Source organism: Zeugodacus cucurbitae, chromosome 6, assembly GCF_028554725.1.
Source record: "Zeugodacus cucurbitae isolate PBARC_wt_2022May chromosome 6, idZeuCucr1.2, whole genome shotgun sequence".
Lineage (NCBI taxonomy): Eukaryota > Metazoa > Arthropoda > Insecta > Diptera > Tephritidae > Zeugodacus > Zeugodacus cucurbitae.
In genome coordinates this window covers 63,121,098-63,145,270 of record NC_071671.1, presented here as the reverse complement: position 1 = coordinate 63,145,270, position 24,173 = coordinate 63,121,098, and the positions used below count along the sequence as shown (strand labels likewise).

The 24,173-nt window shown below is 32.1% G+C and overlaps 2 protein-coding genes across 4 annotated transcripts in view; one reads left to right on the top strand and one right to left on the bottom strand.

Annotated features, from left to right (window-relative positions):
• LOC128922610 (uncharacterized) overlaps positions 1-24,173 on the top strand; it is a 367,146-nt gene that overhangs the window by 327,726 nt on the left and 15,247 nt on the right. The gene's annotated exons all lie outside the window — the stretch shown is intronic.
• Positions 711-24,173, bottom strand: part of LOC105209307 (solute carrier organic anion transporter family member 4A1) — a 47,140-nt gene continuing 23,677 nt past the window's right edge. For 2 of the 3 annotated variants that reach the window (XM_029038499.2, XM_011179659.3), the window contains exons 2-10: positions 5,239-5,978; positions 4,163-4,392; positions 3,748-4,080; positions 2,704-3,226; positions 2,287-2,493; positions 2,069-2,216; positions 1,790-1,999; positions 1,402-1,721; positions 711-1,331 (exon numbers count right to left, since the gene is read on the bottom strand). In XM_029038499.2, the coding sequence (XP_028894332.2) occupies positions 1,157-1,331; positions 1,402-1,721; positions 1,790-1,999; positions 2,069-2,216; positions 2,287-2,493; positions 2,704-3,226; positions 3,748-4,080; positions 4,163-4,392; positions 5,239-5,498 (2,406 nt within the window). In that variant the 5' untranslated portion in view covers positions 5,499-5,978 and the 3' untranslated portion in view covers positions 711-1,156. Of the gene's footprint in view, positions 1,332-1,401; positions 1,722-1,789; positions 2,000-2,068; positions 2,217-2,286; positions 2,494-2,703; positions 3,227-3,747; positions 4,081-4,162; positions 4,393-5,238; positions 6,261-24,173 lie in introns of those variants that run through there. The other variant, XM_011179658.3, reaches the window with a different exon arrangement.

The following is a 24,173-nucleotide window of genomic DNA, read 5'->3' as shown; positions in this document are numbered from 1 at the left end:
CCTTGTTCGAAATAATAAAAGTTTCTTCGCATAATTTCCCGATTGTTAATATAAAGATTCCTATATAGTGCACTGTAAGGTTGATATAGCAAGTGCGATCAAAAAGACTTTATTTTAGTGCGGTTCTAGAAACTGTTCTAAGTTCTAAGTTCTAGAAACTGTATATCATATTATTTGTAGTCTAGGTTCTTAAAAGGTATTAGACTGTGACAAACTAATCAAAACACAATAACTAAGAGCGAGTTCGAAAATTCTTTTCAGAGCGAGCACATATTCGAAATCCGGTCTATATCTGACAAAGTGACTGTTATCTTAAAATCCTACGATTTTGAACTAGAGTTTGGACTAAGAACAAAAATAAAATAAAATCGGATTATTGGTAACTAAGTCCTTGTAAATTCTCGTATATAGATCTGTCTAAAATTTCATTAAGATCGGCTGAAGAATTCCCGAAAAATCTTGGCAACCGAGTCTGAAAACACAGAAAATTAGTGTAAAGTTTCGAGTGACTAACTAGTTTCCCTGGAGCCCTCAAGTTCTTCAGACTTTCGAGATACTGTTAAGAGTTTTGGAGATACTGTTACTCGAATCAACTTGAAATTTTAGGACAATATTTTAGAGATATTTTTGAATTCAATAGGACAAACTCGAAAATTTTGAAGCCGAGAGACCCATGTAACCACTTAAATTTCTCCATAAATAAAACGACGTTTTCAAAATTCTTATTTTATTCAGAATGTATTAAATTGATTTTTGTTTTGTTTTTGGAATGTATGTATATACAATACTTAAACTTACAGTAAACTGATGGTTTGATACATAAAACTTAGCTATTAATACTTCGTTCTTAGGCATCTAGACAAATTGTACATCGTTTAATGTTGATACAGATTTATAATAAATGTTTAAAATTAATTTATGAAAAGTACAACAACGAATTTATGTCAATATTTATGTACAACTACAAAAACTTTTGGTAAATTAGCATACTTTTTTATTATTTTCCTTCAGTTTATTTACAAAATGCGCTAGATTTTACATGTCTACTTAGTATATATGTACGTAAACCATACTCGCAACAAAACCAGACACATTCAAACAGTCACAGCCACACACATACAACGAAAGGATCCACTATATTGAAGCGCTACAAAAATTATACTTCCAAATCCTTAACCGAATTCACCTCTTCTTCATGCTGTACGATTTCCATTTCCATATCTTTTACCTCTTCGTCGAAGATTTTTAGATCTTTTACATAATACCAAACACCCCAATCGAACAGAGCGCCAATAGCGACGAATATTGAAGCGGTTATATTGAGTGTGTATCTGAAAGTAGTTAAGAATGAAAAAAACAGTGAAAAAACAGTGGAGGAAGAGAATTCGATGGAGTTTTTACCTCAGCGATTCGGGGTCATAAAGCCAGCAATTGCCCTTATTCGTACACGTTTTACCCCACACCAGACAGAGACGATCGAGCACCCAACCGAAGAAGATGGGACTGGGTATAAACGCTAACATCGACATCATCATCATGCCGAAACCCATTGCAGCCGTTTTGTCCTTTTCCGAAACACAGCGTACAGAAACCAAGAAATTTGAAGCACGTCCCGTGGCGCCGACAAATTTCAGGCAACACATCACCGATAGGAAAGTGACGAATTGAGCAAAACAATTCACTGGACATGCGCCCGTTATAGCTTGACCGCCGAGCATAACCTAAAGTCAGATAAAGAAGATCGAAGAGATTAATAAGGAACTAAATTAGAAACCACGAGTCTACTCACATCAGGATATGAGGTGCTCAGCGAAGTGGGTAACGTGGATGCTAGTGTTGTGGTTGACAACTCTTCGGGCATTATTGTTGTAGTATTATTGTCATCATCGTCACCTATGTATGCCTCTGATTTTAAATCCATAACAGTAAGACGTTGGAATATCGGTCTCGAACTCTTATTGCGGCTGTCATTAGGTATACAAGAGCAGTCATAGTAAATCTGAAAATGAAGACGGAGTGAGAGTATAGATACAAGAGTAGAGAACATTTAATTTGATTTCTCAATTACCTTCTTTCCCCTAGCAGTTTTGTATTGCTTCTTACAACCCGCATGACATGGAGAGATATATGTCATATTGTTCTCTCCACAGACTGGAGAATAGCGCACATAATCACAATGACATTCCGAATTGCAGGTGGGTGTGCTACTTAAAGCGCTATGTTTTTTTAGAAAAAAATAGATTTATTAGTTCTCGGATTCATGCTTGTATTTTGAATAGCAATTACCTGTCGTGTATATTGACAATAACCGATTGCTCGTTACCAGGGCAGCCGATAAACGCATATGCCAACATACCAGCTACGGTCAGGAAACCCACAATAACATTCCAGGCAGCCATATAGCGTGCTCGGGGCTTATAGTGTGATATCACAAAGCCTGAGAGTAAAATACCCGCGGCAGAGAAAGCCAGAGCAACTGTACCGGTCACCAAACTGTGGGGAAGATAGAGGAATACAATATAAATAGATTTTTTTTTAGTAAATTCTCATTGAGAGCGGTCTACAAGATTCGTTAGAGGACTTTGTTTTATATGGTTATCTAGTGGAATCAGTTCATATATCGACGAAGACATATTTTTTGAGGAATATCATTAGATCTCTCGAGAAATTTTTCTTGAGATTCTGAACCGAGCTCGTACTCACCTCGATGTCGATGCCGATTGCCGATATTGTATTTCAATATATTTCGGTAAAAATATCCAATACGGTGTATAACCGAATAGGTAAAAAACCGATGAGAAATTATTACACATTAAAGTTTTATTTCTTAGAAGACGCTTGAATGTTGTCAACATATCCCAAAATGAAGCTTTGGCTTCCTCATTCGGTGGCTCCTCCATTTCGCCGGTCAGTTTATCCTTTTCAGTCGGCTCTTTGACGCCATTTTCCGCATTTTCCTTCACTGACATACGCTTACGACGCTCTTCTTCTACCAAACGTCTGGCCAATGCACGTGGCAATTGTTTTGGAAACATTGTAAGGAAGATACCCGATACAAAAATCATACCACCAATCACTAGCCAACCCAACCACCAAGCGCCCAGCCAACGTGGATCTTGATTATTGATAACCGGACGCAAATTTGGCGCGATATAAAGCCGTAAACAGAAAGAGGCGAGCGCATAACCGAATGCCGGTCCCAACATGCGCAGGAAGTAGGATAAACCTGAAAGTTGGAGTATTCAAATGAAGGTTAATTGATATAGTTGTTAGTGTAAGAAGAATTCTGAAAATGTGTTGAATATTAAGAGCAATTTCTATTGACACAAAAATAAGTATATCATTCTAACTTTATTAGTCTGCTCTACATTGTTTTTGTAGTGCAATTTCAATATTTACATATTTCGATTAACACTGGGATCAACTTTTATACATTTTAATATATTGTCTCTGGTTTTTATGGCGTTAATGTAAATGTTACATTTAACACCTTCGCTCTAAATTTAGTTAAATTAACGCGCGAGCAATAAAGATTAGGTAGCAAGCTTCTAACTCTATAAATTTACGCTTGCAAAAAGACTCTTGTTTTATCAAAAAACGTTTCTGCGATAATTCGTTATCAGTTAGTACATTTTAAATGTTATTTAATACTAAAAATGACTTGGCTGTTTGCAGCCTCCAATTTAACTGAGCATACTGAATGCTCACTAAACAACTTAGTTTTCAATCCATATATCTTATACTTACTTAGCAAAACTGGTGTACGCGATTTCTTTGTATTATCATCCATATATGAAACACCCAAAGTATAGTAGAGCGAACCACCAATGCCCGAGATGAATTGTGCTACGAATAACACCAATTGTGGCGCTAAATTGCCCTCACCCATCTCACACATCGCACCACCGCCATTTAGGCGACACAACGTTTTCGAGCCTTGATTTTCAATCGCTTCCATGGTGGCATTCTCATCGGGCTGTGCACCGAATTCGGCGGTTAACGCCAACGCATCATCACCGGGTCCATAAAGTAGATGTGGCAATGCCGTCATTAAACAGAACACCACAATTGTTAGAAGGCCTAAAAGTTAATTTTATATTAGTTAGATTGTGAAAAAGAACAATCAAATCCAGAATTTAAATGTTTGGCTAGTTTCACTCACCTAAACCTATCCAACGCGGTCGATGTCCTTTTCCCGCATAATAGCTGAGCACCGCTGAGACCATCATTTGACTAATATCATTGCCCACCGATATGATCCCAGTATTTTTGGATGGTATTTTGAAGCGCTTCTCAATTGTTGTGATCGTGCCATTGAAGTAGGCATATGTCATTGAGAAGACACAACCCACAATGCCATAGAGCAACACATAGGCCGTTTGATTCGCAAATCTATGAAGGAGTTTTTTTTTTATATTTTTTAATCAATATTTAATATGTTTTTTTTGGTAATTTTTTATGTAATGAAAAACTGATCATTAATAATTTCTATATGATCTACAGAATAGTCTTTGGATGCGTGATGTGAAAGATTTAGACCTCTAACCTAACCTGAAAGGCTTTATATTTTCAAAATTTAGTTTTAAAACATCTCAACTATTTTTAGAATACTACTTAAATAGTTATATAATACATATTAAACTCATTTGTTATGCATCGAACAGATAATTTTTGAAAGTTAAATTAGGTAGGTACTACGTTTCTAGTATGAAGATCGTACAAGTGAGCAGAAAATTATTCATACAACTTTGAAATATTCAAAAGCTTCGTAAAGCTTTATATTTTTTAAATTTTTTCTAAGCTTTTTTCTGAGCTATTAAGCTTTTTTTCGAAAAAAACATTATACCAGCATTTTTTAATTACAATCATACTAATTGTTAATTTATTTAAACTATTTTACCGTTTTTTTGAAAGTATATGAGCTTTTAAGTTAAAAAAACCGTTATCAAAGGATTTTTAATTTCTAATCACATAGTTCATGAATTTAAATTTTTTTTAGATATTTTCTAAGTAAATATGTGAGCTTTTAAGCGTTTTTGGAAACAAACTCAAAATTTTGAATTTTTTAAAATATTCACTTGGAATTGTCTACTGTTAAACTGTTTTTTCTTCTAAATATCGTTTCATAGTTCTACTTTCGAATCTTATCGATTTGCTTAACCTATTAGTCTCTATTTTTTGTGAATTTTTTATAAAAAACAAAATTAAAACTACATATTTTTTCTTGTGTCTGCTTACCTTTGCAGGAAACGTCCCTTAAATATCCAAAAACCGCAGGTCAAATCATCCGTTAATGGCATATCACTTAATAATTTATTAATTTCATCGGTCATTGTTGGATCCGCATTTGGATCGGATTTTTCTTTTTCTTTATTTTGTACACCATTTGTGTTTTCAATTGCTTTGACATTGCCATTATCGAGTAAACGCGACGCGACATCATTTTCACCATAAGTATCACCACCATTATCCTGCGCATCCTTCGTAAGCTCAACCATAGTTACACTTTTTATGAAAACGTTGAAAAGAATTTCTGGACTCACTAACACAAACACACGATGTTTCACATTTAACACTGCAGTTTTTTGAAACTTAGTTTTGATGAATAAAATAATTTATTCTTATAATGTTGAGCTTTTTCGTGACACTTTTTTTGACTTTGTGAGTTTTGTTTTAGATTTTTTCAATCTTCACTACGATTGTGTAAGCGCCACGAGCGACAAACTATGAATTGGCAACAAAGTCTGCAAGCTATTGCTATTTTATAAACTCAGCGTTGGTCGGTTGGTGTGAGATCCCACAACACCTTCGATATGCTGCGAGATAAAGCGTCACTAACAGCCGAGCAGTAGCAGGCGATTATATATTATATTAAGTTTGTGTTTGTGTGTTGGTATGTATTTGCATTAGAGGTGACGCCTTAGCGTTGATGTTCAACACAAAATGTTCAGAGGACCGTCAAATTGTCAGTCGCCTATCTGTAGATTACATATTTGTTTCAAATATTATCTTTATCGCATACATATGTATGTATGTATGTGTAAGCACATCTGTTTATATACATATAATAATAAGTATGCGCGCGAATAACAGTAAACACATGTATGAACAGTTAATCTTGGCGTTTAGTAGTCTATCAAATATTGTTGTTGTTGTTTGTCACACTTATGTCCCTATGTACAACACACAATTAATTGCCGCAAACACTACTTAGTTCCACACTCACGATCACAATCACAACGATGCACTGATGATAATGTTTTTGCTATAAGCGTGTTATATACACACACATATATTTGTTTTTTTTTTTCAGAATTTTAATCCGCGCAGAATTTATATAATTGCATATTCACATCTTTTATAAATTATGGCGATAGGAATGATTGGGCATTTTCAAAGTAGATAGTGGAGTCTGTAGAAATATTATAATATTATGTATATTTGGAATAGTTACAGTTTCTTAGTGGTTTATTTAATATATTAACACGATTTTCATGATTTTTATACTCTTTTGAGAATTTTTTTAATTTTCTTCGTTTAAGTTTTAAATCTTATAGCTGTAGGAATCATCAGAGATTAGTATCTGAACTAAGCTTTCTTCTATATTAATTCTTTCCTTGTATATGCTCGAAATCTCCCCTATTTTTGGTCAATTTACATATCAAACTACTCTCAATTTTTTTAAGGGGTTACATGGACTTCGAGGTTTTTAAAAAATCGATTTTTTTTCTGCCTTATTAATTTCTACAGCATCTCAAGAATATTGTCCTAAATTTTCAAGTCGATCCGAATAATAGTTTCGGAGATACAGTCTTTGGAAGGTGTGCGCTCCAAGTCAGGTATTATTGTTGCTCAAAGCTTTAAACGCGTTTTTTCGGAACCGGTTGTCAAATGTTCGTGAAAACTACTCAACCGAATTTTGCACAGGTGTTCGAGATACAATTTACTCGTGCTTGAACGATGGATTTTATTTTTTTTTTCAATTACAACTATTAAAAAAACAGAATGTCAAGCAAATTTGATCGAAATTTTTATTTTGTTGGAAAAATGTCTGCCAAAATTCCAAATCTTACTTTTTTTTGTCTTTCCTTCGTAAAAGCACGAGTTAGTCTTGACTAAAACACTTATTTTTGTTTTTTTTTTTTTCATTTTGGATGATCCTGTCAGGAGTTATGCTGACAACGCGGACCGACCTTTTTTCTGAGGGGTCACTGGAAATGGCATCACATTGGAGTAGTTTATATTTTTTTTGATATTTTCAGAAATTATTCTTTAAATATGTATCTACAAGACAGAAAAAAATTTGAAATAAATAAATAATTTTTTACATAGAAAAGAAATATTGAAAATGGGTCTCTTTTTAAGCGACAAACCGATGTAACGCCTTAAACCTGTTCTTTCTTTTTAGAACTGGAGATTTATAAAATATATTTTATCTTTCTTTAAAATGTTTTCCTACAGGCTCATTGTCGTATAATTCTATTACAGTCGCTACTTGGAGTTATTCAATAGCTACTATCAACAGTAGTCAAACAAATGTGAACTGATGTTTGCGAAATGGATTATTTCTGTAAAAATCATAGATGAGATACACTTTATGATGCGTAGTCGGACATTTTGTAAACAGTGAGAATCTTATCGAGCGTTCACATATTTAAATTAATTTATTGGATTTACGATTTATGTGCACACGGTGGCACTGTGAACTTTGTATTACAATTTAACCTCTGGAACCTTCGCGGCTTTAAATATATTTGAGATGGAAACCCTAACTATACTGCCAGTCGACACACGCAAAAGGGGGATTAGTTTAAGTCATCAAGAATGAAATGTTTAATGCTTTTTTCTTTTGAGCTTAACAGTTTAAAACAAGTTCTTCACAAAATGTCCAATACACTTAGAAAATGTTTGATAACAGACTCAGAACGAGTTTCTCTTCATATTGAGCTCAAAATAAAATTAAATGAATATAATAAACAAGTATTATCAGTTCTAAGAACGTCATATGTATTTCACAATGAGCTAATAATAACAACTTCTAACTTCATATGCAGTTACTCATTTGATAGATAATCTACGAGTAAATAAGCAAAAGTTCACTCGGTAAATAATATTTCATGTAGACACAAATAAATAATAACTTTATCAAAACGTTTTTAGATTTTTGTTGATTTGCTTTTCCGTCTCGCGATTGTGTAAATAAAGGTAATTTTATGAACTCAGCTTAAATGCAATTACTTTTATGAACTTATGTCTTGTTGCAAGCGATACTCAGTAGCGTTCTACTCACAACCATTACAATTGTCGTTGATTTACTGCGTTTTTGACTTGTAAAGGAGTACGCTGAAGATCTTTTCAAAGATGAATATGAAATATTTATAAAGAATAATGAGGAATATTCCAAAATGTTATGAACTTTTACACACATGCTACATGTGGATAAAACTGAACTGATCGCTTTAAGTAGTGTTTGTTTATGAAATTCGTTGAGGGAATTATGGGATTAATGGAAAATTGATATGGATTGCCTTTGTTTTGACTTCGGATTAGTTTATGAAGGGCTATAGATTAATGTAATATGTAATAAACCGGGGTTGTAAAGGAAATATTTTAAACTAAGGTACTTGATGGTAGGTATTAATAAATCTGTCAAAAAAATAATATAATATAAATAATAAAATTATATCGAGATCAAATCTGAAATTATTAAATTGTTTTAGAGCATCAGAGCGAGAATTAAAAAACTGTATATAATATTTTTTAACTCTTTAAAGGTCTAACAAATTTTTTTCCAAATGAACCACTTTCATCCTTCATATTGTAACTGTACAGCAATAATTCATTAAAAAAACATCAAGGCGTAAAATGGTTGGACAGGGCGTATAAGTAATTAAATGTACTGTACAAAATGTTTAGTACAGTATACTCTCGAAAAGTAAATCGATTGGTATTTTGGGTAATTTACTTTTTCGAATAATTTACTTTTCCAAATATATACATAAATTATTTGATTTTATAATATTAAATGCATTTTTAAACTTAAAAAATTCATTCATTTATTTGCTTCAATAAAACATAGGGATTTACATGAAAAACATATTTACATTTACATACATATGTACATATGTATTTACTATGAAGAGAAAAAATCTTAAATATTCTTTTGTTTTTTTTCTTTTGCAATATATTTTCTGAAGAGAGTAAGTGTTTTTGCAACATCGTAAAAACGCTGCTTGCTTCGTTTCGAATTTTTTATCACACTCTCTGAAAAGTAAATTAAAAAATTTACTTTTTCGAAGTGCATGTGTAATCTTAAAGGTGATTAACTTTTCCGCGATTATTTACTTTCTGAGAATTTACTTTTCGAGAGTATACTGTATATGGCCTTATAGATTTTCACACATATCTACATAATTTCTCCACACAATTGTGTACATATGTGGCTGTGAGCAAAGTTATGAAAATAGTGTTTATATAATGCAGATATTAATTTTAAAATGCCAACACGCAATTGTAAACTAATTATCAAAGTAATTGCTCTTACTTTCACATAATTTAAAAATTAAGAAAAAATAAATAAATTTAGGTTTTAATTGATTATAATATCCGGAGAAAGATATGGCCTTGTTCATTTGCTGTTTGAGCTTTCTTAAGTACAATTTAATTACTCAAGTCCGTATGTACATATATGTGTTAGTGTTAAGCAAATATTTTTGACATTAAATAAATGCTCGTGGGTGTGAGTGGGGTTTTACCCTGAATACATACAGATCTATATATGTATTTTTGTTTATTTTCACATTTAAATTTAACTTTTTTTCTGCTGTCTAAATTGCCAATTATATGTGTCATTTATTTATATTAACATATGAGTGGAAAGAAAGCAGGAAAATATGCGGATTTATATACAAGTATATGAATGAATGTAAAATTATATTTTTACATATGAATCTGGTTCAATGCGTAGAAGGTAGTTTCAATCAAGCAGAAAAGATGCCAGCAAGCAAGTTTGCGTAATATTAAAGGCTTCTGTGACTGGTGAAAATATAGAAAAAATATGCTTGTTCTCTTTTATGATTAGATGATTGGTTTTTTCCAAAAAAAAAATAATTTATAATTTACAATAAAAATAGATCTTTTTTATTTTTTTATTTTTTATAGTTTTTGTCATTATATATTTTATATTATTGCTTTCCGATGATACTGATTATATAAAAAATCTTATCCTAAGGCAGTACAGTGCAGACATAGTGATGTAAAAATTTTAAAATAAAGCATTGGATTGCAAAATTATTTTTGACTTCTATCTTTTTTTGAAGAACAAGTTTTAGTTTTTTGTTTTAATTCAAATGTTAATATTTGTGAAGTTAGCTTTCCTACACATACAATGACCTTCAAAATTCTTATTCTCATTATTTATTCATGTTATTGTTGCTTATTTTTGTAATCCACATATTTTAATATTATTAAACCGCACACAACTTTTTTCTTAGCTTTATATCTCGTTTGCGAAAGACTAAAAAAAAATTTGCACATTCAGACAATTTTTTAAAAATGCAACGACAAAAACATAATTTTTCATTGAATTTTTTTTTTTTTATTTTTACTGTGTGCCACTAACAAAAACACCAAGCAATAATTTTCACAGCACAAGAAATATGTTTTTTTACACTTTTATATCAGTAATACATATTTTCTAATAATTTTCACAATTTTATTACATTTTCTATAATTCAAAATAGTTGGTAATCTTTCTGTATTTTCTTCAAAACACCATGCAGCTTTTACTTTTTTATAATATTCACTTTTTATTAAATTTCAACACTATTCTCGAATTATGTGTTTCAAAATCCACTTAATTTTCTACAACGCATTGGCTGCAATTTATTTGAGTAGTTATAAATGTATGCACTAGATGCAGAATCGCCACAAGTTCACCAACAATAATTCACCGTCACAACTAAGCCGCGCTCAACGACTAACTTAACTGCTGCTGATTCTTTTCAATTCAGACTAAAAATGTCGCAAACGACACTAAACTACTTGCATTTGTATGTATGTAGATGTGTATTTTTTAGTAGTTATGTATGCGTTTGTATCTATGTGTGCACATGAGTATTATCAATCACTAAATAAGTAAGGCATCCAGAGATATATAGAGATATGTACGTGTATGTATATGAAATGCCTGCATAAAGGTAATATACACATGTTTTTGTCTGTATTTCATAAAAATTGTATTTTTAATTCAATTGCTTAAGTGCCCGGCGGGCAGCTACAATCACCACCCCGTCTCTCTCGCCCGCTTAGACAATCAAGCGCGCAACCCCCTCAAAGGTATTCGCATTGTCGCCGCAAAACCAAGTCACACTTTGTAAGTTGAGCCTTCAAAATTAATTCGTTCAACTTGCCGTAAACGATCTGTCTTAGATGATCAACTCACTGCACATATGTGAGTGTGTGTGGGTGTGTGTGTATAGTTTCAAGTGTGCAAGTTTGTACAAAAGTATTCTGGTGAATATATGTGGTTGTGTGCACGTTCGTGTGTTTATGTAGTCGTAGCTTCAAGAAAGTAGCGAATGATATGATAAAAAGAAATTGCGATCACTTGAGGAATTTACATATGATGCCGTGCGATAACTATATTTATGGGTGTATTCTTAGGTTTATATACATACATACATAAATATACTATATAGTTTACAACTACTTCTGTTACTCTTGCGTGTGCAGTCATACATTTATTTATACATACACATATATATGTATATATACCATAAATAAATAATCTTAAAGATACATATATGCAGTTTGGCATACTCTACATATGTAGTTAGGTTTAACTGCGCGCATCAGTTGCAATTCACAGCATGCAATCAGCTGTGCATACATTTAAAGTTACTCCATTTTATATTTAAAAAAAAATTATTTAATGTAAATAAACTATTTACACTCTTTTAATAACCGAAATCTCTTGTATGGCTTATGGATATTGAGCTTAGAACATTTTTTCATATATTCTAGGAATATCACGAGTCAGTGTCCTTGCTTCAGTTGCCTATATCTTATCTTCTATTTTATTTCCTTTTCCTTTTTAACTTGTATCTAAATATTTTATATTTTATATTTTATATTTTTTATTTTATATTTGATATTTCATATTTTATATTTTATATTTTATATTTTATATATTAGATTTTATATTTCATATTTTATATTTTATATTTTATATTTCATATTTTATATTTTATATTTTATATTTTATATTTTATATTTTATATTTTATATTTTATGTTTTATATTTTATATTTGATATTTCATATTTTATATTTGATATTTTATATTTTGTATTCTATATTTTATATTTTATATTTTATATTTTATATTTTATATTTTATATTTTATATTTTATATTTTATATTTTATATTTTATATTTTATATTTTATATTTTATATTTTATATTTTATATTTTATATTTTATAATTTATATTTTATATTTTATATTTAATACTTTATATTTTATAATTTATATTTTATACTTTTATTTTATATTTTACAATTTATATTTTATATTTATATTTTAATTTAACATTTAATATTTTATATTTCATATTTTATATTTGATAATTTATATTTTGTATTCTATATTTTATATTTTATATTTTATATTTTATATTTTATATTTTATATTTTATATTTTATATTTTATATTTTATATTTTATATTTTATATTTTATATTTTATATATTAGATTTTATATTTCATATTTTATATTTTATATTTTATATTTTATATTTTATATTTTATATTTTATATTTTATATTTTATATTTTATATTTTATATTTTATATTTTATATTTTATATTTTATATTTTATATTTTATATTTTATATTTTATATTTTATATTTTATATTTTATATTTTATATTTTATATTTTATATTTTATATTTTATATTTTATATTTGATATTTTATATTTTATATTTTATATTTTATATTTTATATTTTATATTTTATATTTATATTTTATATTTTATATTTTATATTTTATATTTTATATTTTATATTTTATATTTTATATTTATATTTTATATTTGATATTTCATATTTTATATTTTATATTTTATATTTGATATTTTATATTTTGTATTCTATATTTTATAGTTTATATTTTATATTTTGCATTCTATATTTTATAATTTGTATCTTATTTTTGATACCATATTTAATTGTGCCTGCAAATAAGCGAAACATTTAGACTAATTTTAAAAGCTTTTACATATTATTACTCGTTCTCAGATTGTAACTTTGAAACTTTTATAACGCGACGCTGACGTATTGTCAGGCCTCTTCTCTCCGGATTACGGCTTTAAATCTACCTTACAAAGTGTCTGCTATCATACTCATTCAAGCATAAAGATAGTTGAAAGAAGTGTGCACAAGTTGATAAAGATCACTGTTTTAAATGATAAGCAAATGAAAAAGCGCCAAACTAATGCGAAAATGTGCAAAAAGAGAAATTAATATAAGAAACTCACATATATAGATAAGAATTAATATATAGTATAAATAAAAATATAATTGTTTACAAAGATTTTCTTTGTCATAAACACATATTTTATATGAAATTCCATTTAAGTATGTACTATGTATAACTACAATTGTTCTTATGCTTGATTGAGTTGATTACGCTATACATATGATTTAATATGCTCACATGTAAAACCGCAAGCCGCTAAATGCATATTGTCGCCTTAAGATAGCTCCCAGCTGGCGGATCGCACATTACACATCTAGGAAGCTAAATATTTCGTAGCTACTGTGTGTATTGTAAACTGTTGAGACTGTTAATTGATAATGAAATTATTTTAATTTGGTATTTTTACTATTATTTAGCGCTTATAAACCAAAAGATTTGCATTCTTAAAAAAAAAATACGAATACCATATCGATTTCACCTCATAAATTACGTGGACAAAACATATGCAACTTTTTGGAAGCAATAGTAAAAAATAAGTTTTACTAATATTTTTTTGCAAATCCATTATTTTTTTATCACTTCACGACATCTTCTTGGCATTTAGGCAATTAAGTTATCAAAGATTTTCATTAGAATCGATTTTCAGGCTCCTTGAAGTCTACTTAAAAGTTATCGGTATTTTCAATGTTAGTCCTTTAAAATTAAGCTTTTTTAAATTCATTTGTACTCGGACTGATTCATAATTCCATAAATTCTATATAATAGTCTAACTCCGTTAGCAGAAAAGTAGCCCGACACCAATACATGACCCTAAAAGCTTCACTATGAGGTTGTCGTTCTGTATAAAAACCGATGGATTTGTTAAAGATCAAACCCAGTGTTTGAAATTCGTTAAAGAGCATCTAAATTGGCTAATCAGTAAATGGAACACGATTATATTCCGCGATGAGTAAAAATTCAACTTAATAGACAGTGATGGAATGTTTTATGTGCGATGTCCTTTCCATAAGAGATATGATCCCGACAGTTAAGCATGGTGGAGGCCATGTAATGGTGTGGGACTGCTTTTCTGCTAACGGATTTGGGCGATTATATACAATTTATGAAATTATGTGTCAGTCCGAGTACAAATGAATTTAAAAAAGTTTAATTTTACCTTTTTCTGAATAGGAAATGCCATTGTGTTGGGTGTTCGAACCGGAAAACGACCCAAATGACACGTTCAAATATGCCAAATCTTGTGTTTAAGCAAATATTATCAATGTTTTGGAATAGCCCTAGATCTAAAACCTTTTGAGAATTTGTAAAAGCTGATTAAAAGTCGCATAGATAGGACTAACATTGAAAATACCGATAACTTTTAAGTAGACTTCAGGGAGCCTGAAAATCGATTCTAATGAAAATCTTTGATAACTTAATTGCCTAAATGCCAAGAAGATGTCGTGAAGTGATAAAAAAACAATGGATTTGCAAGAAAATATTAGTAAAACTTATTTTTTACTATTGCTTCCAAAAAGTTGCATATGTTTTGTCCACGTAATTTATGAGGTGAAATCAATATGGTATTCGTATTTTTTTTTTAAGAATGCAAATCTTTTGGTTTATAAGCGCTAAATAATAGTAAAAATACCAAATTAAAATAATTTCATTATCAATCAACAATCTCAACAGTTTAATGGTAAGATATACATACTTTTTCTGAATTCGTGTTTTAGTTGCATATGATATGGCCACCACTGTATGTATATGCGACACATAATTTGTGATCGTTTAGTGTGAGTCAGAGTAACTAAGAAACACGAAAACATTAGTTGTAGTTAGTATAATATATCTCTATATAAGTTATAAGAGCATTTAAAACCACTGGATCTCTAAGAAAACAATCTTCATGACTAACTTGTCAGTTTTGCTATTTATTCAGCATTAGAACTAAAAATAGTGGAACAGCAGCTGATATACGAAATCGTATATCGATCGACAGATATATATCAGATCGACAGATATATTCATACGTACGAAGCTAAAAATATTCGATTCATTCTTAAAATCTGTTATGCTATATGTTTGCGAGACGTGGAATATTGCAGCGAATGTTTTACAATCACTGCAATCCTTTCTTAATCGATGTATTCGAAAAATTATGCGGATATACTGACTTAACGTTATTAGTAATGCTAACCTCTGGACCGTAACCAAACAACTACCGATACAAGGAAGCCGAAGACGCGGGAGACCTGCTAACACCTGGAGACCAGAAGCACAGAGAAGTGGTTATTCTTGGAGAGAAATTAAATTCTTAGACATAAATAAAATTAAATATAATTTGTTATTGAGGCCCTATGTGCCACCTAGGAACTACGGGAAAATATATATGTATACATATATCTTATCTAGGTTATCTTATAGGATAGGCCTTTGAAGAGCGGATTCTGCTATAAAAACTTATTTGGTATATACAATTTATGTATAACAAATAAAATCAAAAGGTATCTCTATGCATAATAAATCTTTCCAAATTGCCATAATTATATAATATATAAACAAATTTCTTATAATTTACGACGCATGTATGTATTTCTATGTGTAATATAATCCCGTACCAATCAAAGTAAACAAAAACAAAAACAACAGCAACTACACTCACTCCACTAAATACACAACTGCAATCTGAAGGCAAATCTCACATACGCCTGTTAGGCACAAAAGCAACAAAAACGCTGCTTTTCAAGAAATAGCAGTAATAATAACGGCAAAGCGGACATATGTGGTACGACAATAAAAATCAAAGCATAATTTTATGATCTACTTTCGAATATACTCCCAGCGAGATACACGCAGTCAAACTCTGTTTAAGAAGGGGGAGAAAATGGCGTATAAATACAAGCAAATAAATAAATAAATATGCGACCTTAAGTATATAATACCGAAAGGCAATTGTACAAGTATTTTGAATAGCTCATTGATTTTAAGTACTACACATGATACGCCTTTAAATGCGTACACGAATGTGAGTGCTGGTGGTGGGAACGGTGTTGGAAAAGTAAAACGACAAGCATACAAATAGGCGGGCAAGCAAGGCAGGCAAACAACTTCATTTGGTGACAACAAAATGCTTGCTGGTGCACACATACACTCTCATATGTATGTATAAGCGTGTAGCACACATAACAGTGAATGTAGCATAATTTGCGGCGAGGACAAACATTTCGTACACACACACACATGCTTGCTTGTGTGCCTTAAAAATTGGTGAGCATAAATAAAATGTCATAAAGACGCGCTCCGTTGAATGAAGAAGTAAAAACAGCAAAAACAAAAATGTAACAACAGACATTCTTATCGCGTACGCTGCGCTTTGGCAGTGGAGTGTGTGCAATAACAACAAAAAACACAAAAAAAAATAAATTGTAGGAAAACAAAGCCAACCAGTTCGTGGAAACATATGCAAATTCGTTGGTTTGTATGTGTGTGTGCTTGTGCGGCTAAGGCCAACGCGTGCAGCCGCAATAAAATTATGTTTGTTGGACCGCATTTGTTTGCGAAAATTTGATTTTCATTTCACTTCCACCCTCTTGGTGTTATGCATTTTCACTTTAGTGGTTGTAGATGTGTAGTGCTTAAGACATGTGTATGCAAATTCGCAAAATTTTTTTCTGCTTCATTGGCATTACAATTTTTTTTTTATTTTTATCGCTCTTGCCGACGCTGGTGCTGCTCTTTTTGCAAACTCCTCCCTCTCGTTTATTTGCACTGATTTATTTTGGTGGTTTTGGTTTGTGTTCTCCACTTGCTTTGTAATCAAATAGCGAGCATCTCTGTAAGAAAAAGTAATGATTATGGAGAATTCGAAATTTTGAACTAGTATTCGATTTTCGAAGATTTCGAAAATTTTTAATCTGACGAGTATGTCCTTAGGGCCATTTTAGAGATCAAATAAGGTGGACCACACTATAATTCTGTGAAAATCTTGGGCGGCACTTTTTCAAAAGAGATATTTTGATATAAGTCTTTGAGAAAATTCGCCTCCAAGCCAATTTATATACTTGTATGGACATATGTAGGCTTCTCAGATCAATTTGGAAGACTCTAAAAATGTATAGAAGATTCTGCAGGATGAGGCTTAATGCCTAAGGGGTTTAAAAATATCAGAAACGTTTATTTAATAAATCAAACTAGCATGCAGCTTTGGTTTATGAGAAAGAATGGCACTGATATGAAAAAAAATTCGCGACCCCTTTTTTCAATTTTTAAACATTAAAAAAAGCACTATTTTTATAAACATTAAATTTTTTTGTAAGAATTTTCCTACAGGGTTTCCCTTTATCCCTACATGTACACTGTCTTACATAAATTTGTACTTAAATGCCGATTTTCATTGTTTGTATGCAGTCGGTTTGCTGATTGCTAGGATTTCGCATTGCCAATTGGCATACATTTGTTCCCCTCCCCTTCTCTCGCAATAATTCTTATGCGGCTTACCCTCTCTATATGAACGCGTATTGCTGCTTCGCAACAAGAAAACAAAAAAAGTCGGCGTATCGCTCATTTGCATATCTATATGTATGTATGTTTATGTGTAACTGCTACATACATATTACATGTCATTGATATGCCTAAAAATAGGCAATGCGTTGACAATAAATAATATTCGCAAATCACATGCAATAAAATTGACAATGAATAATAAAAATCTGGCAGCGCAGCAGTGCGTTCTTTATCTCCAACGCTGGCGAAAAAAAAAAAAACAATTTATTTTCAATGAGACGCAGACAAATACATAAATAAATTTGCTGACTGAAAGAAATGCGTGTAATAATGACAGGAAATGCTGAGTGACGCGCTTATCAGCGTGAAATGTTTGGTTTCATTCATAAGCGCTTCATTAGCATTGTGAAAATTGAGGGTGTGAGTTGGTTAAAAAGTGTTTTTTTTTTTGTTTAAATAGAGAAGCTGATTTTTTTTTGCTTGGTATTTGAAGAACTTTTCACAAACCTTTTTTGAGTCTTTTGAGTTCAATTTTACACCACCCAGGGTGTTCGCCATGGACAGGAACAGGTGATAATCACTTGGTGCTATGTCCGGGTTATATAGTGGATACGCTAAAACCTCCCATCCGAGCTCCCGTAGCTTCTGACGAGACATCAACGAAGTGTGTGGTCTGGCGTTGTCCTGGTGGAATACTACACCCTTCCTCTTGGCCAAATACACAGCAAAACTTTCCTGGCCATCAATCCCGGCCACTGTTGGGGACGATTCACCGGCCTTCGACCACGATCGTTTTCGCTTGATATTGTCGTATGGGATCCACTTTTCGTCGCCAGTCACCATCTGCTTCAAATATGGGTCGAATTCGTTCTGTTTCAGCAGCATGTCGCAGGCGTTGATTCGGCCCAGAAAGTTTTTTGCGTCAAATCATGCGGCACCCAAACATCATGCTTCTTTGTGATGTTTTTAAATGGATGTTTTTAAATCTTCTGCGGATGTTTTTAAATGATTTTGTGACTAACTCCCATATCCTGGACGATGTCACGAGATGCCATATGCCGATCTAACCCGATAATTTGAATGGTATTCGTTGTCACAGGTCTTCCGCCGGCTGGCTTGTCAATGGTGTCGTTTTCACCCGCTCTGAATCGTAGAAAGCGTTCCTCCGCAGTTCGAAGTGAGGAACACCATTAATCTAATGGAACGTTTCTCCAGCGGAATTACCTTTAACTTTAAAATAGCGCGAATTTCGGCGTTAGTTAACACGTCTAAAACTATTGAACGTAATATCCAAACTAATCATGCATAGCGTCGTTTTGTAGGTTATGTCAAGATCTTTCAGAGATGTATAGTATTGCCAGATACGAGCTCTGTAGCGCTTTATACTTAGCCGCGAAATTCAAAAGACAAAAAGACGGAAAGGAGATATTTGCCAACCTATTTTAATGTTTGATTAAATTAAAAAATGTAGTCTACCATTAGGAGTAATAGCACTAGTTGGAAGAATGTGAAAGAAAGCCCAGAACGTGAACTTTTTTTACGATGAAACAAAAAAACAAGTAGGTCTTGATTCACGGACTGTAAAAAGTGATTTTTTTATTTAAATGCAGGTGCTGAATTTATATTTTGGCATTAAGTTAAGCAAAATTATGTAGTCTACCTTTAGGAGTGCTTCATTTAAATCAGAATAGAATCATAGCAATTCAACATTGTTAGATATACGATCACAAACATGGAATAAACCCTGGTAAATATTAGAAAAATATTTATTTAGTTAATAATTTATAATTTTTTCAAGAAATTATATAGAAAATATATAGATACTTCGTTTAAGATAACCGATAAATGTGTATAAAATTAATGTAAGACATCCTTCTGTTCAGTTTAAACATACTAGAAGGTTTTAAGAACACTTGTTATAACATATTATACTTAATTTCAGCGCTCACATACGTCTAACTTAATTCAATGATACGGATAAATGAACACTTAAGTTAATTTCACGCCTAATACTACAAACAGCTTATTGACACCATTAACAGACAAGCAGCTACACTTCAGAAGTGTTAAAATTTATGCATATATCACTTATATATCTCTTGAGAACTACATTTGTAGGTACAGACATACATAAGTAATGACGTTTAGACGCGAATTTAACGCGGTCTCAAGCAACTCTTAGTTACACTAATAGAAATATAATATGAACAATTGTGATTTGCATACGCAAAAGTACGCCAACCGCAATTGAGTTGCAAATACTTAGTTAGGAAAACCGCTTGAACTCACAAATTGTTGGCGAAACTTAAGCCACTAAAACCATTCATATGCTAAATGTGCGCATATGAGAATGAGTGTGAGTGACTACGAATTTGTAAATGTCTGTCTGCACATAATAAATAAAAGCTCACTCACACATAACACACTCAATGCATGTGCTTGTCAACACTTTGTAGTGATTTCCGTTTCCGGTGACGCGTCGTTTGTGTTTCCGTTTCGCTAAGCAAATGCCTGACAGCCCTTTTCGCACGCTAATGTGTCAAGCTGTTTAAGAATTTGTGGGATTTGATGGTTGGATTCGGCAGATAACTTCATTCCAACGCTGCGGGAGTACTCACACATATAGACATATGAGTAAATTGAAATACATATGAACCATTGATATGTCTACATCACTCGATGGGAGTTGGCATATGTGTAAGGCAATAAAATATTTCCATCGCGTATATTTTTATATTTTCTGACAACAACAACAAAACTTTTAACCTTTTAACCCTCACCCAAAGGCGCGCTCATATGTGTGCCGTGTATGGCATGTGTGCGTGCGCCTGGAAATTGGGGTTAATTTTCCGTTTATTGCCTCATGACATTTGCCAGCGCCCTTTCGCTTTTCTTGCTGCATGCTTCGTCATTTTTTCCTTCAAAGGAAGTAATCACTTTTAAATAACCGCAAACACACGCTGAGTTTTCTTTTTTCCTACGCGCTTATTTTATTAGCAAACTTTCTTTCACATGCGAGTGTGTGTGTGTGTGTGCGTGTGTTTGACTGTCATGCATACTTAAGTCGCTTTCACGCTCTCATCATTTTGGTGCGAAGCTTTATATTACACTTTTCGCTTGTTTTTGTTTTACCGCGCTTTACGCTTAAGCCTATTCGCTGCTTATTTATTTACACTTCGTCAGGTTTTCCGACATCTTCATGTCGACATTTATCTCCTTAGACCTTAGAGTTAAGTACATTTTAAAAATCCTTTGCGCTTGGAGCGAGCGAAGACGAAGAAGTAAAGACGAAGAAATTATGTTTGAGTGGGAGGTTAGTCGTTTCTTTTAATTTTGATCTTATTTGTGGAGAGGGGGAAAGGTGTGTCAAAGATTTTCTGATAGAGATTTTGAGTTAAGGAATAATTCTTAATAAGGTTATTTCTAAATATACCTTCATCGTCGTAGAACTATGCTACATATATATAGTCAATAGAAAGAAGTAAAAATTTCGGAAGCAGAAATTCGTATGACGATCACAATTTTTAAATGAGCGATACCTGATATTGGAAAGTGAACGAATCAGATTGAATTCAAAATTGAGTTATATGAAAAGTAAGCGTGGTTGTCAACCGATTTCTTAACATTGCGTTTTCATGAAAATACTATTTACCAAATTTGGTTTAAATTGGGCGAGAAATTCCTGTGATAAGGTTTTCGATCCATAAGTAGGGGATACCACGCCCATTTTCTATTTTTTTATACCAACTTCAGTGCTGCTATTTTCTATCATAAACTTAGTGTTTCTGGTGTTTTCCTTACTATATTTACGTTAAAATTTTTGAAAGATCTGCCGGGGCATTGTAAGGGGGGGCTTTATAAGTTTCTTCGATGAAAATCTTAGAACAATAGGAACAATAAGGTTATATACAGTATTGAAACAACACTTAATGGATCAGAATTAATTAATCTAAAGATAAGTAAACTTCAATTATTTGTGTATAATCAGCAATGCTATAGGATTTGTCACTCGGTTATCCCGAAGGTTCGATATGAAGTCATTATGAAAATGATCTATTTATGATCGAGACCCTTAAGAAGAACGTTAAGATAAATGGGTTGGAGTTATAGCAACAGTATAAAAAAACTAATATAAAACAAGTAAGGAAGGGCTAAGTTCGGTTGTGACCGAACATTTTATACTCTCGCAATTTATTTATTCAATATTATATAATAGACAATTTGACCCACATATTCTTTATATTTAATGTGGGTCTAGAAGCACCGAGGACCTCATGTTCGATATATGGGGCCTTGAAAACCTATGGTCCGATTTCGGCTGCCACACTATAAATGCAGTATTTATGCTGTTCTGTTCCGATATCTTCACTAGCGCTTACTTTATGTATTGTAAAGTAAACGATTCAGATCAACTTCAAAGTTCTGGTATATAGGAAGTAGGCGTGGTTGTTAACCGATTTGGTCTATTTTCACAACATATCGTTGAGATGCAAGGAAAATATTACAAACCAAATTTCATTGATATTGGTCGACTAGTTTCGGAGATATGGTTTTTGACCCATAAGTGGGCGGAGCCACACCCACTTAAAATTTTGTATACCAATTTGTGTGGAGCCCTTCTGTACCTTCTTTATAATGAAATTCCTGGTGTTTTCCCTTACTGAATGAAAGCATTTTTAGTCGTTTTCAACATAACCTTTGTATGGGAGGTGGGCGTTGTTATAATGCGATATGTGTGGAGCCCTTCTGTACCTTCTTTATAATGAAATTCCTGGTGTTTTCCCTCACTGAATGAAAGCATTTTTAGTCGTTTTCAACATAACCTTTGTATGGGAGGTGGGTATTGTTATAATCCGATATGTGTGGAGCCCTTCTGTACCTTCTTTATAATGAAATTCCTGGTGTTTTCCCTCACTGAATGAAAGCATTTTTAATCGTTTTCAACATAACCTTTGTATGGGAGGTGGGTGTGGTTATAATCCGATATCCTCCATTTCTGGACTATATAAGGAAATGCCTGAAAAAACGATTCCTCAGAATTTCGTTGATATAGCATTAGTAGTTTACGAGATATGTACAAAAAAATTACATCCAAATATGCCGCTTCCTAGAACAATCCTTTGTACCAAATTTTATCTTTATAGTTTTATTTAAGGCCTAGTTATGGCACTTTATGTGTTTTCGGTTTTTACAGCTTGCACGGACGGACAGACACCCTGATCACTTTGTTATATATAACCTTATATCTAACTCATTTAGTTTTGGGTGTTACAAACAACCGTTATGTGAACAAAACTATAATACTCTCTAGTAACTTTGTTGCGAGAGTATAATTAAATGAAACTGGTTGGTTGGCTGAAAAAGGAGGTAAAAAGCGCCTGACTCATTGTGCTCCCACAATATTCCCTGTTAAGCGATCAACCAACTCCTTCGACTTCATGACACTTCTTCCTTTTACTATAATAATACTTAAACACATTCATTCAGTTTTTTTATTGGTTAAAGCAATAATTTTAAATATTTCTGCAACAAATAGTCTTCCATATAAAGGGTGTGTTCTAAAAAACCTTCAAAAGCAAGTTTTCAGCCATGGTGCACCAAAATCTTAAAACCATATGTCCGAATATCCAATTGAGTACATTAAAACTCTAATACTCAGCAGAAGTTCATAGCGCAAAATCTCAGCCTAAACTCAAGAATTCACGCCAGAAGGAGCGTGTCAAAATGCTGAAAAATATGCTCATGAATATATTAAAAACATTAGAGTTAGAATAGAACAAAATAGGCATAAAAAGCAGAAAATAGCAACAACAGCAATGATTGCTACGGACGCTAAGCGTTAAGTGGAAAAATTAAAAGGGTCACTTTACCGAGGACTTAAGGCAATGCGTGCAAACAAAACAAAACACAAAGCGATAGACAATGAATGCCAAGAAGAGTGTTGAAAAGCAGACAGCAAAATAAAGCATATTTCACAAAAAAAAAACGCAGTGGAATAACATACAAGCAACAACAACAAGGCAAGCAACAAAATATGAAAGCATAATTCAAGGCAAGCGCGCTTGACTGTTTACAAACATAATCGCTGAAAAATTAAGTTTTTAAAATTGCTTTTTAAATTAGCTGCTTATAAGGATATGCAGCTACAACAAGAACACCACCAAGAGGACGACTGGCATAGTTAGCGCTAGATAGAAAGGCAGACAG